This window comes from Rhipicephalus sanguineus, chromosome 9 (assembly GCF_013339695.2).
Source record: "Rhipicephalus sanguineus isolate Rsan-2018 chromosome 9, BIME_Rsan_1.4, whole genome shotgun sequence".
Classification (NCBI taxonomy): Eukaryota; Metazoa; Arthropoda; class Arachnida; order Ixodida; family Ixodidae; genus Rhipicephalus; species Rhipicephalus sanguineus.
Window position 1 is genome coordinate 119,491,608 of NC_051184.2, and position 18,113 is coordinate 119,509,720.

The 18,113-nt window shown below is 47.6% G+C and overlaps 1 protein-coding gene across 3 annotated transcripts in view; it reads right to left on the bottom strand.

Moving 5' to 3' along the window:
• Positions 1 to 18,113, bottom strand: part of LOC119406069 (DNA-directed RNA polymerase I subunit RPA1) — a 220,865-nt gene that overhangs the window by 100,616 nt on the left and 102,136 nt on the right. For all 3 annotated transcript variants that reach the window (XM_049419296.1, XM_049419295.1, XM_037672927.2), the window contains exons 13-15: positions 9,512 to 9,652; positions 8,539 to 8,658; positions 1,580 to 1,797 (exon numbers count right to left, since the gene is read on the bottom strand). In XM_049419296.1, the coding sequence (XP_049275253.1) occupies positions 1,580 to 1,797; positions 8,539 to 8,658; positions 9,512 to 9,652 (479 nt within the window). The remainder of the gene's footprint in view (positions 1 to 1,579; positions 1,798 to 8,538; positions 8,659 to 9,511; positions 9,653 to 18,113) is intronic.

Here is an 18,113-nt window from a genome sequence, read left to right on the forward strand (position 1 = left end):
CAGCATTGTTGGCGTAGCGCCAATTGCACTCTTGTATCTTATCACAGTGCAGAATGCACAGCTGCCCATCGATGGTTCCACTGCTAGTCAGACCAAATATCACAAAAGAAGAGTGTGCCTTCAGAACTGACTGTCTTGGAACACCACGTTCATCGAAGCATTGCCGCATCAATTTACCCTAAACATTCTGTAGCGATGCATTGTTTGACACTATTCCCTCCTATGCTTTCTTCATCTATGCTTCCTCTGTGGCCACAGTGAGATTCCACCCATGTGATCAACAGAATCAGTCAGCCATGAATCAGTGGCAGAGGATGGAGCAGCAGGCATCCCTACAAAATCATGGCCCATATCTTGGCCACGATGATGCTGGCGCAGGCACACACACACCAAGCTTCGCTTGGTGTGTGTGCCTGCGCTACTATTCGTCACATTCCTTCTATCACATTGCGCAATGCTCCCTCCTGTCTTTTTCTTTCCTCGACGCTGGGAAGTGGACCTTCACCCACATGCTTAGCAGTGCGACACTTCAGTTGCTACAAGCAACAAAGATGGTCAAGCGCTCACATCCAGGCAACAATGAAATGTGGCACCGTGAAATGACAAGCGACGTCAATAAAAGATCAGATTGCCATATCAGAAACAGATTATCGCTGACAAGCCCATGATCAAGAGAACATCAATTATTGGAAAACGGCGCTCACAAATATGCACATGACTGGCGCACGTTCGAAGGCCGCATTTCTATACACCCACTAGCGCCAGTTTTTTGATGTGCAATACTGCCACCACCGAAATCCTTAACTCATAACAAGCTTTACTTGAAAAAGTTAAAAAATACAGCTACTTAATTATCACTGCTGGATGAGGTCTGACATATGCCAGCAATTCCCTGTCTCCACTGTAACACAAAAACATGATTTTCTTAAAATACACTTGAGATGGTCACCAGAAATGGCTGGCACATTTGGCACTTATGAACCTGCACTATAAGCCAATGAAAAAACTCCATTTGCCACAGTCGCTGTGGACAACACCATAGTCACAAACAAAACTTCTCTTTTCTGGGATCGCTGCTGATGTGCCCTAGGTCACTAAGAATGTCCGAGATCATGGAAGGCAACCATTCTGAAGACACACGACCAATGCCATGCAGCATATGGTGGTAAACGTAAATAAGCACAAAATGTTCCAATTTCCCATGTGGGTCTTGGCCTGTACGGTTTATACTGATAAATATAGCGATGCGGACTGCATTGCTTCATTTTGGTGGAAGCTAGTTACAATTTTCACTCCTTTGCAAAGCACATTTGTGGTGCTTCGCTCTCGGTGCACAGGAAGGATTGTATGAATTAAACAAGGTGTGGCCAAACATAACCAAACTAATGAGAGTTTGATGCCATTGAAAAACACTCAAGCCTGCTGGGACCAGATGAGAAATCTCAATTAAGTTCTCCAAGTTAATGGAGTTTAGACTAAAGAAGTTTTATTGTAATGAGGTTACAGCATACAGTTTGTTATGTCCATGTTCTGTCAAGGTTTCACAGCATAGCTATCCCAAAAAGGAAGGGCCACCGACCTGTTGATCTGATTGTTGACATCGTCGGTGACCGACTTCATGCTGGAGTCGAGCTGCTTCATTTGTCGGTCATTGCGCGCCACGTGCGCCGCCCTCAGCCTGTCCTCCAGCTGGATGGCATCCAGCTCATCCTCGTTCTCAAGTCCAAGGGCCTTGATAGCCACCTCATCGCCTTGTGTCTTGGCCTTCTTCATGATGCGCTTGCGCTTCCTGTCAGCCTGCACAGGTCACCAAGAAGAGATAACATAGACAACTCAAATGGTCCTCCTCATTTCAAGGGACTGACAACCAGCTAGAAGGTGTGATTAGATCACAGTGGAAGTAGAAAGACTCAATTATGGTGGCAGAATCAAGCATTCGTTTTGCTATTTGATATGACTGATATTTGATATTTAATATGATTTCTATTTTTAAATTGCATTTGAAAGTCAGAAAGACCAATATGTCGTGCAGCATGGTGACAAGCCTTGGAACTCCACAGAGGAGTTGTTCGGATTGCTCAATGTAGTGTGTTGTTGTTTAAGCGCACCATAATTCAGTGCTTAAATTTACAGTCTGTATACTGTTACACATCCCCCGCTTTGTTCTCTGCTTACAAAGAGGGAAAAGGAGAAGCCCCTCTGCCTTCACAGCAACTAGTGGAACCGAAAGCCTATGACGAGCTGCGGCGCGGCATGCCACAGCATGCTAACACAAGCTGCCTCAACATAAGCTTCAGTGACGCAGCCTGACTTGTTTGCCAGCATATAATCGTTATCGCGCTCACCTAATATTGCAGCATGCGTTGCATGCTTCTTCAGTGCTGCAGCTCAATACATTTGGATAAAAAATATTTCATAGAATTTTCCGCGTTACCATCTCACGATTAAACACCCCGGCCGGTAAGCCTTCCGCTGCCCTAAAGACAGGTACCGTAAAAAGTGGTAGTCACTCCCTTCAGGTCCTCACAAGCTTTCCAGAAGTGCCTTGTCGTGCCTAGGTATGCACACCCTGGCATATCTAGTATGTGGTACAGTTGAAACCCGCAATAACGAAATCGGCGGGGAAAGCACAAAATTTCGCTCTTGCGGGAATTTCGTTGGCGCGAGAATGCGGCAGAAAAGACATGGAATTTACAAAAAACACACATTTTATTTCCAAAAGTCAGTAAGTTTGCTTTGGCGGGCCTTAACATGCAGCAGTTTCATGCCTCTCGATCGGGAATCTCGTTTGCCACGGCACAAAGTTCACCCCATGCACTGGTCAGTGGCGGAGGCACTGCGCTGTCACCAGTACCGTCATCAAGTGCGCCTACAGGCGAACCTTCTTCCGGCTCCGCTGGATCAGCGCGGATCAGCACAGAATCGTGCACAGCGAGCTGCACACAACGGCGAATTCTTCGGCGATGTCCATTTTTTTCCTGCCCTTTTCCACTTCACTGATGACTGCAGCCTTATCTTCCAGCGTGATGAACTTCCGCTTTTTCGTTGGAGGTGGCATCTTCGCAGGCAGCGAAATCGGACGAAGCAATCGCAACACACAGTTCACGTTGCACTAAGCGACCAAGCAAACGCTCCACAAATGGCACCACACACGCGACCATGTGCGCGCAAAGCCGACAAAGCCAAGCACAGAGCCAAGCCAACGAACGAAACTCCATGAGGAATGTGGATTTGCCTACGTAGTTCGCGATAACGAGCAGGCGTTTCGGCAAGCCATCATCATCATCATTGTCGCCAGCTTTATGTTTTTTTGTAAACAATGATGGCAGCTGCTTCTCAAATGCACTGTAGCGGTAGTTTTGCACAAGTTAAGTGTATCATAAATGCATTTCAGCAGTTTTCGAATGTAGTTAATGTTGCGAGAGTAGACTATTTTCGCACTCGTGTTTCAAAAATTTCGTTAATGAGGGACTGCGGTATGAATATCTTTCGTAGTCGCGAGTTACGAAATGCATTGACTCCTATGGGTGTTCGCCGGTGCTCCGAAAATATTTCGTTGCGGTGAGAATTTCGTTCCCTCGGGATTTCGTTATCGCGGGTTTCGACTGTAGTACTTTACGTGGTTTGATGAGGGCCATAAATTTCTTCAATGACCTCAAATGGCAACATGCACACCTTCATGCAATACATGAGTGCACCACTGACAAGGATCCTGAGGTGTGTGCTGTTGGTTTTAAAACATTACAGAGCGTAAATCACAAAAGAGTAATAATAACAGCAATAGAAATGACAATGACATTTATTATGCATCATTTAAGGTTGGCCAATATGTGACACCCAAAAAGTGAGAAATATTTCACATGGATCCCATCTTCTTTACAGCAAGAAATGGCAAGGAATGCCATATGTACAGTAAAACCTCGTTAGGTCACTATGACTGCAAAAAATATTCGAATTAGCAGATCATACTAGGTCAAGAGAACATTATAGTATTACTGAAAGTAATAAAAGACAGCCATTTGTCATGTTCACTAGTTTGGGCTCCAAAGGCCATGTCTTTTAGCAATAGGCGATGCTGCCACAAACCCAAGGAAATGAAAATTCTTTGGAGCCGCAAGGCAATGGCAGATAGCAATGCTAATGAGAGCGGCGCAATGCTAACGACAAAAAAAAACTGCGTATGTTTTCATTGTTTCTCAGGGCCACAGAAACTTCATCGACATTTTTGAATAACGTCATACTGGTACTCACAATTACACAGCGTGTGCACTTATGTAAGAAACAAAATTTTCTGTGTCCTGTGACAACAAGTGGCCCCTCAGCCGTATCAGACACTTTACCGTGCGACAATAATGCATCGCGGCAAAGTTTATTTAAACACCGTTCCAATGGGCGATATACGATGCAAAAGATACACGTTTTTGCTTACAACAGTTTATTTGCATGAAGACACTACTTACATTGTTCAGCGCCCAAAACACCTGCCGTAGAGCAGGCATGCACTGCAGTACACCGTGGAAAAATATTGTTTGCCTCTTTAAGTGTTACTGCAAGTTCCTCAATGAGGTTAAATGCACCAAACCGTAATTAACAAGGCCATATGCAAACGCAGCGGCAGAACCAAAGGCGCCCTTCTGCCATCAATGAGAAGAATCCTGCAGCCCCTCATAAGGCTGTTGAGGTTCCTTACGCAAAAAAAATTTTGAACCACTGTCCTTTATTATCATTCTTTTTGCGGTGAGGTTAGGGCCATTCTTAGGAAGATTTATGGCTGTGCCTGAACAATCAAGATGATTCGGCAGAATTCAGGAGTAACCCGTGCAAACCTAGAGAGCTGGTAGGTATGCAGATCATCTCATTATGAAGTTCTGACACTGTGTGCAGGGAACACGGGACACGCTGCTTACGCATGACCGCCACGTTGCCGTGAAGCACGTCTTCTCCTCCACAGGTGCATATTTCCACTGCACGCGAGGCGTACCATAAACCCTTCTCTTTTATTTTTGGTTTCTGTTTGTTTGTTTTCGTTTTTTCGTTCGCTGGCAGCAATGAGGCCGGGATGTTTCACCTATCAATCAGCATCGCTATGTGGCATTGCCTTGTGGGTCCATAGTGCTGTTGATTTCTCAGATTTTTGGCAAAACTTGGATTGCACATTTCCACATAGCACCCAAAATATTCGAAACATGAACATGGCTGATGCAGTTTGCCATTTCAAATTATCAAATCAAGTCTACCTTAGAAAATACGGGGCCGCAGATAGTCTTCTAATTAGGGAGGATATCAAAATAACCAAATTCGAATTATAGAAGTTTGACTGTATTGTACGAACGCGACAATAAGCAAACATTCCTCAAAAATAATATGAAGAAAACCAAAGGAGGTACAGTTACAGCCACTTATAGCAACCTTTAAGGGGGGACGCGGGTCTTAGAATAGTAAAAAATGGACAGAAAATCAGTTTTGAGAAAAACGCATTTTAGGCATGTTTGCACCCCTAAGCAGCTGCCCTCAAAATATTATCGCCGATTTCACCCGGGAAATGGGTTAAAACTTATTTTTAAGACGCCACGGGAGCCGCAAAATGCATCTCAACAGGCAAAATTTGTTCAAACTTCCCGCGCGCGCCGCGGGCGCAGCAGCTGGCTGATCGCCGCCATCTTTGGCTTGTTTTGAAGCTGTTTTCTTTGTGTACATTTTGCGGCGTTTCAAAATGGCGTCGCTGCAACAGAACGGCCGCTATCGGCGCTTTTCCGAAGGGTGGTTGTAGAACGCTCATTGGCCAGAGCGCGCGCGCGCGAGGCGAGCCCCTTCTCTCGCGCCTCCCATTGGCTGGCGCAACCCGAGGCGGCCATTTTGTTTTTGTATTTTTGTTCTGCGCTCACGGCTGCCGTGTTGCCGGTGTCGTGTGCTCGTGTGTTGTTACAAGTGTCATCTTCCTCTGCTGTCATCTTCCACGGAAACTAGCCAACCGGAACTAAGTCATCCTCAATCCGTTAGCGAAGCCATGAAGCACTCAAAAAGAAGGTTCCCACCACTGACTCATCCAAACTGACTGCAAGAGTGCCGTTTACGTAAGCAGGTAGAGAGAGGCTCACAGTTCTGCAGCTGGATTACAATATCTGCCATAACTACAAACAGTCAAGCGCAATGTGAACAAGTGCCCTTCGCATCTTCAACTGTGACCTCTGCAATTAGCTCTGGCAGAGGAGCGCAGCTGGAGCTAATTGCAGAGGCTACACTTCAGGAATGCGCAGGTTGCTGAAGACACGGCATAACTGAGGTGATGTCACCGTGATCGCTCAGTCTCAAGACACGCCACAGCCACTGTTTTTTGCCAAAAAACGCCATATGCAATCACTTTTGAGAACTCTCACATTCAAGTTCAGCAGTCAACGAACTGTGATTACACACTCTAAAATCTTTCTTCTTTTTTTAAGTACTTTGTGTTTGTCAACTATACTCATGCTCTCATCATGAGCGGCAAGCAGTGACTGCATTTTTAAAAGCTGGAATACATGGCTCATCCAGCCTCTATATTCCCCACAGATTAGCGCTTTCTCTTCCACTACAGTAGACTCTCGATAACGCAAACTTTTGGTTAATTCAAACACATCTGAAAGTTCTGGTTGGTCCCATTATATTTTCAATGTATTTTAAAGCCACATAATTCAAACTGCTCCACTAGGTATGAATTCGGTTAATTCATACTTGTGCTTGTCTGTGCTGGAAAATATCTGCTGCCTTTGTCACTTCAAGCTGAACATTAGCATTCTTATATCCCTAACAGTCGCAAATAGAACCGATTGCCTCAGCTTGGCGAATTGACCCGGCTTCCCGAGCTCGCAGTTCGGAGTCAACTTCACGAGCTTGCAGTATGGAGTGACATTAGCACGATGATGACGTTAGCACTGCGAGTCAAACTCAATGACACCCATCCGATTGATTATGGATGAAAAAAACACTCTCTGAACATGAGTACTAGTAGCATAGCTACAAGTAAAACGAGGTAATGTGCAGCCAGCTTCATCAGCCGCTGTTTATTCTGATGTTCTACAGTATGGCTGCAGAACATCAGAATAAATGTGTTCAGCAAATGTGTTCCCACAATTCCTGACACGACATGCTTCTCTTTACACACGCCCAGATATGCTGTTTCAATGCTAAACCATCCCTGCTTTGGGCATAAAGCCGTGTTCAGGCTAAGTCTGCAACGTACGGATCATCGGTAAGGATCGTGACCGTAAATGCAACCAACGTAGTGAGCTTGTTCAGACATTGTTGTATTTAGCGTAAAGTATGTATCGTTTGGGGCATAAATGTTGGCGGGCCCGCGACTGTTACGACAACTACTGATGCGACCGTTACGTACGACCAAGGGGCAAAGCAGTTTCTGTTTTGATTTTCCGATCACGGAGCTTCCGTCCTCCCCAGATTCCGCGTCTTTATGCACGTCTTGAAAGTCATGCAGTAGCGTGTCTGTGCAGTTGGTTTGCCGGTGTTTATTGTGTTGTGTGCCCGCGGCCACTAACCATGACCCCTGCGGAAGCGTCTTGGCTGTGAAGCGATGAAATACTCATAGAAGTGCAGCAAGGCCCGCACTGTATGACCAGCGTCTGAAATCGTACCGTGACAAGCAGCTGCAGAACGACATCTATCTGGAATTTTGAGAGGTATGTTACAAGTTGCTTCATGAAGGCAGAACAGGCGTTCATAGCAGCCAAACTGGCCGCCCTAACCACACCTCGGCCAGACTAGAGGGCAGACGCGACATGCATTAATGAGAGCGCACGTCCCGTATTCCCTTTAGTCCAGCCAGCCCATCCAAGGCCAAACGCGCGAACCTTGCTAGGCTGCAAGAATTGTACCGAGGACACAACACACTTTCAGAACGGGGATTGGCACGTCGTAAAACACTTACCTTACCGAAAAGCTCAATGTGAACATACTAGGTCGTTAGCAATGCAAACGGACGATGCAGCTGTTACGTGATACGACACTTGTGACAGATGTGACTGTAGTCTGAACCCGGCTTAAGTGCATTATGCGTTCCAAGCAAATTACATGGTACCTCATTACATGAAATGTGGTATGCTCGAAAGTTGATTTGATAGACCTACGTTGCATTTATGTAAGTGCTGCTAGTAAGCAAGAATATGTAAACCAATTTTCTGTGCTGCTACAGCTGTAATAAATGTTGAACTTGCATTTCTGCATTAGAAATAGCTGTATGGCAGCACTTAGAAAATGCACCAACTAGAGAGGCTATAGTTTTCTTTTTGGCACAAAAGAAGCAATAAATTTTAAGTTTGCCAGCATCTCGCACTACTGTCAAGGTTTTATGCAAATTCCACTAGTCAAACCGTTCACTTCAAGATTATTCTATACCAGTTTACTTTGCACTTTGAATTTGCTTTGTACCAATAAACATATTTGCACAAGCCTAAAGAAACCCTGGGGCAAATGAGAAGCCTCTGTCAATGCATGTACTAAATGGCAGTGAACGCTAGCACAAACGAAGGAAGAGTCGTGACACACTTTGTCGGTGACCAGGATGTCTTCAATCCCGAGGGTGAAGCCAGAAAAAATTTGCAGGTAGTGCGTGAACAGCCTTGCAAAAGCACTCAGCACCAAGCTGGATACCGCACCTCCGTACAGCTGAAAAGAAAAAAAGCAAGGCATCTGCGATGGAAACATGGGCTTGCACTACACCTTCACATGACAGCGTACTATTTAAAGGGACCAATTTCTGTAGCTATGCAGCCAAGGCTACAGCAAAAGCGCACATGTGTCTTGTCCACAAGTGCCGCGCCACAGCATTTTAACATATGACCTGGCACTGATAGCTATGCCATTCTTGCATTCATTATTGTGAACTTTACAGTTTGATAATGGGCCTTGCAAACTTCAGCTACGGCTCTCAAGGCCTTTTGCAAGCCAGTCTACACTGATTGCCTTAACAAAATATTTGTGGCAGAACTGAGAACGAGGAAGAAAAATGAGAAAATACAGGATAGGGTGCCATTTTTATTCCCCGTTCTCAGTTGTGCCACAAATATTTCATTACGGCAATCAACTCACCCAATGTTACACTCTGCTGATTGCCTTACATGCCGACTTCCTATTGACTGTCTGCATGTTGCCATGCGTGCTTCTTTTGTTATTTTTACATAACTAGTTCGTTGCACGCGTAGCCGCTGCCTTGCGCAAGCCGCGCCCTAATGTCCAGGAAACTTCCAGATTATTTTGTAATCTTCCGATAGGCTTGAGCGCGCAAAAACGAACTGTTGAGCTTATTCCGGAACTCCCACGGCCACCAGCGATAAGGTGCAAACGTTCGATGCCGCATGCATAAATGCTGACGCGCCTTACCGCAGATCAGATCAACGACGGCCGACACTCTGTTCGCCGCTATCAGTGTAAGCGTGTATTGCTTGTAGTTTGACTTCTCGTTTACCAGGCACGTCATGACGCCATGACAATATTGAGCAGAAATGTGCGCTACACTTACCTCGTAGCAGACATGCACCAGACCGAACTGGGTTGGACCGTAGTGAGCCTTGTCGAGGATGCCGCAGAGAAGCTCGCCATCTCGAATGACCACGTCACCTTCGTTCATGTTGGCCTCAGCTTCGCCACCTTTCGGCCATGCCTGGAAGGAGAGAGCCCAAAAATTAACTTCAACATTCTATGACTCAAATGGTGAGTAGCACAAATGGGGTGTGTATACATATGAATACCGGAAGACATAAACTAGAATTGGCACGTTTACTCGATCGTAATGTGACCGCAATCGTAACACGTGGACTGATAATTGAGTCAGATCACAACAAAAAGATATCATTTGAAACGTAACGAGAAATCATCAGCAGAAAGATGTTGCTTTTATGTACGAAATACCACAGCCGAAACGCGTGCTTTCTGAGCAGTGAGATCGCTTCACTCGCCTTCATTGGAGTAAGTGCCCACTGGTTCTACCACCCAGGAACTGTGAATTCATTTTATCAAGACACTTTGCAGCTTCACAATTTCAGAGCTTTTATACCATCAAAATGGCTTTCTGTTGGAAACGGGTATTGTTCTGGGTGCAACACAAAGCCAATATTCTAGAGCTGTGCGAATAGCAAAATTTTGGGTGCGAAGCGAATTCAAATAATAAAGATTGAGTGCGAATCGAATCGAATAATTTCGAATAATTTTCGAATATTTCTCAAAAAATTTTCGAATAATTCGAAGTGAAATTACAGAAAAAGTTGCAGAGAATCCCTAAGTATGTTCTTGTGAGATAGCAACATGAAAGTGTTTCTTTTCGCTAGGTTGATGAAGCACTGGTGGGGTCATATTGCATAGTTGTCTTTCTTATCAAGAGTGAGGCAATGTAGAGGCCGAATTGTATTTATGTACATGATTTGGTGCAACCAAAGTGCTGCCGACAACACTTTACATGTGATAGGCAAAGATGCCATTTCCTCAGCCTCTCCTCCTCTTTCAACTGCTGTGGAAGCCCAACTGATGTGGCGGACAAGGGTGTGCTCCCTTCAAGTCCGGAGTTCCAAATCTGCCTCGTAGACGTCGATATATAAGAACATCTGAAATTTTGGATGCTAAAAAGCTTCGGCGTCCGATTTTTCGGACTTCCTGCCCAAATTTCAGTCCAAAACAGCATTAAATGAGCCCCGAACTCTGCCACATCTTTCATCTCCATATTGGAACCAGCATTTTCTAGTGTTAATACATTTGCAACCGCAGCAGAGCTTGAAAGGCAGCTTTACCGCAATACGGGGTTGTGATGAGGTGAAGCATATTGAAAATTTAGGGACCACTTCCAAACGAACGTTGACTGTCTCTTGGCTAAGTTCGACCGTAACGGACCTTGAAAGGCAGCTTTGCCGCAATATGGGGGTGTGAGGAGGTGAAGCACATTGAAAATCTAGGGACCACTTCCAATCAGACGTTGACTGTCTCTTGCCTAAGTTCGACCGTAACGGAGTTTGAAAGGCAGCTTTGTCGCAATACGAGAGTGTAATGAGGTGAAGCATATTGAGAATCTGAAGGGGTCACCAAAGGAGAGGGACACAAGGCCCTGGAGCGATTACTACACACCTACCCAGGCAGCCAACAAGACCTCGTCGACGCCATCAAGGCCAAATGCTATGGAGATCCTGCTCCCTCAGAGCCATGCACAACATCATACGTGGGACAACCGAACCCAACAATGGATGAACCTATAACTGAAAATGAAATGAGAGCGGCCATCGCAGCTACTACCCGTAACACGGCAGCGGGCACAGACCGCATCACAAACGCCATGATAAGAAATCTCAGCGACAAGTCTATCTCTGCACTCACGGCCTTCATCAACCAACACTGGGAACAAGGCACGGTGCCAGCGATGTGGAAACACGCAAGAATAATGATGATCCCCAAACCAGGCAAGAAGTTGGCAATCGAAAACCTCAGACCCATTTCGCTGACATCCTGCCTCGGCAAGGTGTACGAAAGAATCATAAACACAAGAAAGCACTTGGAAGATAATAAGCACCTGCCCGACACCATGTTCGGTTTCCGTGCTGGCCTGTCGTCACAGGACGTACTACTACAACTCAAGGAAGAGGTTCTCAGCAACGTTCCCCGCAACGGTGAACACGTCCTCTTAGCCATCGACATTAAAGGGGCTTTCGACAACATCAGCCACCAAGGAATACTGGAGGGGCTCGCAAACACCAACTGTGGTGAAAGAACGTACAAGTACATTCAGAGCTTCTTAAGCCAACGCACAGCGGAGTTGAAGATCGGAGAGCTCCAGACTCCTGCATACCAACCTCCCAACAAGGGCACGCCGCAAGGAGCAGTAATATCACCCACACTCTTCAACGTAGCCATGGTCGGCCTTGCCAGAAAACTGCAGGAGGTAGAAGGACTCCGACACGCCTTGTATGCAGACGACATGACACTCTGCACCACAAAAGGATCACTCGCTGAAAAGGAAGAGCGCGTGCAAACTGCAGCTCACATCATCCAAGAATATGTCAGCCAGCGGGGTCTACAGTGCTCCCCAGAGAAATCTGAAATCTTACGTGTATGGCGAAGCAGACGTAACCACGCAACCTCCACAGACCCATCACAAAAACTTGAGGTATACCTCAATGGAAACCTCATACCAGAGAAACCATTGATCAGGATCCTGGGCATGTGGCTGCAGAGAAACCAACGAGCCAGCCACACCCTTATGCTCCTCCAAACCAGCGTCAAGGCTATATCATGCATGATATCTCGGGTGACATCTAAGAAAAGAGGGATGAAGGAAGGAGACACCCTTTGACTTGTTCGAAGCCTGGTGGTAAGCCGAATAACATATAGCCTACCTTATTATAATCTCACACAATCTGAGACCAGAAGGGCCGACACCCTCTTGAGAATGGCATTCAAGACTGCTCTCCGTCTGCCAACGAGTACATCCACTGAGAAATTGATGGCACTGGGGCTTCATAACACCCTCAGCGAACTTGTTGAAGCCCTTCACGTCTCACAACAACAGACTTGAGCGTACTCGCACGGGCCAGCAGGTCCTAAAAACCCTAGGATACCAAGCCTCGACAACGAGAGCCCAGGAAACCTGCGAGATACCTCGTCATGTCCGGGAGGGCTATCACGTTGCCCCAATTCCACGCAACATGGACCCCAACCTACACAGCGGCAGAAGGAGAGCAAGGGCCCAATACTTCCAGAAAACCTATCGATTCCAAACTACAGCCCGCTTTACGGACGCGGCCATGTATGGGACGACGACTAAAGGAGCAGTGGCAGTGGTATGCGACCGCCGAGGCCACATAACCTCTGGAGCATCTGTCCGCCCTTGCAAGATCACAGAAGCCGAAGAGCTGGCCATCGCACTTGCCATCCGCGAAGGCCTGCATGCAAACAAGCTGCTGACAATACTCACAGACTCCCAGCAGGCCTGCAGGAACTTCCTACAGGGCAGAATTGGTGTGCCTGCGGCACATGTCCTTGCACAAATACCAAGGGAAGGCAAGGACGACTCCTACATACAGACCGTCATATGGATACCAGGCCACTCTGGCATCACGGGTAACCTGCACGCCGACCGGGCAGCTCGAGGCTTCGTACACAACCGAGCGCTCCTTACGTCGACTGCAGCGGACCCGGAGCCAGTTGACCTCCAGTATGCCACAATACTGAATTACCACAGAGGGCGACGCCTACGGTATCCACCACCTCATCAAAAGCTTGCGACAAAGGAGGCCACTGCATGGCGTAGACTCCAAACCGGAACCTACAAAAACCTACACACACTACACCGCATGCACCCCACATCTTACAGGGATGAATGCCCATGGTGCACTCCCACGTAATGTGGTACAGGGGCCACACCAACCCTGTACCACATTACGTGGGAGTGCACACTACACGACCTCGAACACCACAACATGAACACCTCATGTGAGCAATGGGAGGCACTGCTGTCCAGCCCGGCCCTCGACGACCAGATCAGGCTCGTTCAGAGAGCAGAGCGGATGGCAAGAGCCAGCGGAGCCCTGGACTAAGGGCCCCGACCATCAGCAAGGCCCCTACGGGGCAATCCACAGAAGCTTTGCCTGTACATAAATAAAGTTTGTCATCATCATCATCATTTCAACCGGACGTTGACTGCATTTGTTTTTGGGAAGTTCGAATAGTAAAATTTCAGTGCGAATCGAATCGAATAGCAAACACTATTCGAAAAATATTCTAAACTTCGAATATTCGCACACCCCTACAATATTCTCAAAATAACGAGCGAATACCAACAGCACCTCTAGAACACACACCAAAGGAATCTACAAAGATACAGTTCCCAAAAGACAACAAAAAAAGGATCACTCGTGATGGGTTCTCATAAGAATATTCAGACTACAATGCACGTGCACATGTCGACATGTTCAAGGTCTTGATTCCAATTAAATGCAGTGTGCCATACTTTTTTGGGGGCTAGTACTCGATTGTAACATGACATGATTTCAAGTGACAAAAATTTGGAGCAGACATGCTATATCGAGTAAATACAGTCAACGTCCGATTTTTCGGACTCCCTAGGGACCACGAAATCGTCCGAAAAATCGGGCAGTCCGAAAAAACAAATTCATGCTTTTTTATTCTGCTCAAGCGGTCAAATCGCCACATCTACGTACAAAATAGCTTTAATGCCTCCCAGTACACTTATCAGGCATTTTGGTGTGTGCCCAGGCTCTCGCAAATACATTCGGTACCTGCCGCGAACCCCGCTTAACTACACGCCAACTGCCACTTGCAAATTTGCATTTCGTGATGAGCACCGCAGATACCAGCAAAGCGCGGAATAGATTGCAGCTCACTCGCATGGAAAGTTTGGAAACGATGACACAGAACACAAAGACTGTGGCGGAAGAGCGATGACTCGTCCGGCTTTCCCGAATGCGTGTGCGCACGTAAACGATGCGCACACACATCGCCGAATCTCCACCGATACGCAGCATTTGCTGCCGTGTGAAGCCGATTATTTCTAGTTTTGTGCAGCACATCGCCAACTAAGCTGACGCCGTCACTGTACTGTGCGTGTACCATACGCATGCATTTGTGATGACGCGTCTGTGCGGCGCACTTAACGGTCTCGCACAAAGCGGCAGCATGAATGGCGGTGCGGCGAGTTTGGGTTCTCACCTACTAAATGCGTGCAGTACGCATGCAACTGCGCTAGGCCACATGCACTACTGAGCAGTTAACTGAAGATGCTTATCAAAAGGGTTGTCAGCGATTAAGCCGTACTGGCATGTTTGCCACCTGCCGCCATCACGCCTACGTGCATTTCCGCTGCTTATCCGTAAGGACATCGCCGCACGGTGCCGTGATGGCGGCCCCTGTGAATTTCTGGTCTGCTTCACCCCACAACACTTTGGCATTGAGGCGAAGCCGACTTTCGGACTCTGGTACTGTCGCAAACAGATTGACTCGCGAAAGCGCTGGTTCGAACCTACAAGATGATAGATGCAGCAGAGGTGGGGGCTCCAATTATAGCCTTTCGGACCTGCAATATGGGCAGAAAGTCTGAAAAATCCGACGCCGAAGAGTTTCAGCATCCGAAATTTCGGACGTTCTTATATATAGACGTCTATGGGGCTGGTGACGGCGCCGCGAAAACGTCTGAATTTTCGAACATGTCCGGAAAATCGGACGTCCGAAAAATCGGCAGTTGACTGCACGCTGTATGAGCCCACACATAGAAGTACAGACAGTTATAAGGGGTTGTAATCCCATAGCACATGCCTGTGCTGATTATCTCTCCCTTTCCTGTTCAGTCTGCAGACTGTCTGCGCATCATTTAGTTAGCACCTTTGGAGGGGCCCTGCAATACTTTTTGAACATGGCCAGAAAATGTTGCCGATCACTAGTCGAGGCTCCTGTGAACATGTGGGCCAAACGTTAGAGCGCAGCACGTGGCAGGCAACTTACAATTAAGTTTCAAGGTCCACTAGATATAGCTCGCACTTCTCTCAACAAATGATGCCGTAGACTCAAGCCCAACTGCATGTAGTAAGAGACTGTTACCCACAACTGAAAGAGAAAACAGAACCGAAGAAGCCATAAGGAGTGCACGAGAGAGAGAGACGAACGTGAAGCGCGTGAGCTTCGGAAGGTCAACGGGCTGAGCGAGAATGCAGCCAGCTTGCAAGAGAGCAGTACGTTTAGCCTGAGGGACCAAAACAGACTGAGCTGGTGCCACCAGACGAGCTGGGACGAGCTTGGCGTGTCCCTCAGGCGAGTGAGTGCTCTGGAGCAAGCCTAGCGTGCTGTTCCTGTGGTGGACGAGTGTGCGGGCCAGGGCGAGCAGCTGATCCTGTTCCAGATTCGGGTTCAGCACAACCAGTTGCTGCGATCGTGGTCATGGTGCCACGTCTGAGTGGGTCCAGCACAACCAGTTGCTGAGGGCGTGGCCTTGGTGCTATGTCGAGCACAGCGTGAGCCTGTGCGTTCTTTAACAAGCAGTTCCTGGCCTGCTTGTGCGTTCTCGCACAACTTGATCGTGCACTTTCCCTGACAAGTTTGCACCTAGCCACGGTACTGTGCGTGACGTCCAACTGTGAGAACGCACCGAGTACTCGCATGTGCATAGTTGGGGGACTGTAAGGTTTAGGACTTTAAGTAGAGTAATTGTATTGTTTGACTTTTCAGAGAGAGAATTTAACTGTTATTTGTGACGTCGATAAATGTTTTTCTTGTCCTTGACTTGGCTGTTCATGTCTGAGGGCCCAAGAACCACTACACTGCATCATAAGCGCGCGCACAAGGCCACTGGCTGATTTAAGCATTCGTGTGCTGCATAGTAACCGCAATCGCAGCAAAGTGCCACCACATAGCCACGCCACGCTTTATAGTGCCAGTATTACATGTGATTACACACAATTATACACAATTTAATTAGCTTCTGTTACAAGTTCCTTTAATGCAAAAGAAATGCGTTCCAGTTCAGTTCAACCATGGATGAACCCCCCCCCCCCCCCCCCCCCCCCCCCCCCCCCCCCGAAAAAGAATTTCTGGCTACGCCCCTGGCGCGCCGCACTCATTGCTAACATCGCAGACGTGCGTAGAACATCGCAGACGTGCGACTGTAATAGCGTTGACTCGTTGCACCCGCTGTTAGAGGTTCTTATTCTTATCAGCACTTCGGAGCTTATGACTAAGACCACCGCGGGACAACTGTTTGTACTTGCAATCGAGCATGACGTACTTTGAAACATCGGGACCGCGGCCACGCACATCGCAACCGAGCTTTCTACTCGATGTCGTGGCTAGGCCTAACTCCGCTCATGGTGCCGATGTACGAGACAAATCCGAACTTTGCGGGCAAGAACATCGCACTAGCAGACATGCGAAAGCAAAGAAGCCGCAATCGCAATGTCCTTCGTCGCAAGCAACGAATTGCATCGCCCGCTGGCTCCTCAGAACCGCGCAATGGGCACTTTGCACATCGGCAGCGGACCCCCCGGCCAAGCTCGCCGCGCAGCGACTGCTCAGAGAAGCGGTGGCAGCGGCTAGCAATTTCGCGCGTCAGCGTCCCAAAACGCAACACCAAGCACGCTGCACGCCGATTTTTTATCGCTACAGCTAGGCATAGCTGATCATTGTCAGGCCACCTTGCTGGCCTGACATTTTAGTCAATTATATCCGAATGTCCGTTGTACCGGAATTCGTTGTAAACGAAGCTCAATCAATGGAACTAATACGGAGGTCGGCATAATTCCGCAAATTGGCATGTAATATCCGAATCTCTGTTGTAAACAGATCCATTGTAACGAGATTATACTGTATGTAGAACACCTTGCTAACAAGCCTCAAGCAGGTCCATGTTTCTGGTGCGTCCAGTTAGGCCATTTAGCTTCGGCGAGAAATTGTCGGGCCAAGAACAAGATGCCTATGCTATTTCTGCAATATCAAAGGGCACTTCGCGGCTTCGCCGCAAACAACAAGCATCGGTCCATGACATTGCCCCATTTCATGACGCAGGCTTCCGACGTGCCACAGTTCTGTCCATGCAAGTTTCACCTACAAGCCCAAAGGACTTACACATCCCTGTTGTCATCAAAGGACACATTCACATGCCACTGTTGGTGGATACTGGAGCCACTGCATCATTAATGACGAATAAAAACTTCGACAGGCTCTTCACTTCGAAGCATCAACTGCTCCAAACGTCCATTCACCTGCAGAATTTTTCCAAGCATCGCATACCAGTCCTAGGCTGCTTCCACACGGACATGCAGCATCGCGGAAAGCAAGCTCACATCACATTTTACGTGATAGTGTACGAGACTGCGCTGCTAGGGCTCAAAGCCATCCAGCAAACGGCACTCCCGATCGACGGCGCAACTCTGACGTGTCGTCTTGCTACACCACTTTCTTCGCAGCTTCCTGCAGGTGTACTTCCAGGATTCGAGCACCTGGCTGGTGGGGCCCTGGGTCGCGTCAAAGACTACGTCCACTGGGTCAAGAGGCGGCAGGACATTGTGCCAGTGTCCGCCAAGCTTTGTCAGCTGCCTCTGGCGCTATGGCAAAACAGGTCGCCAGCGAGCTGCGCCGGC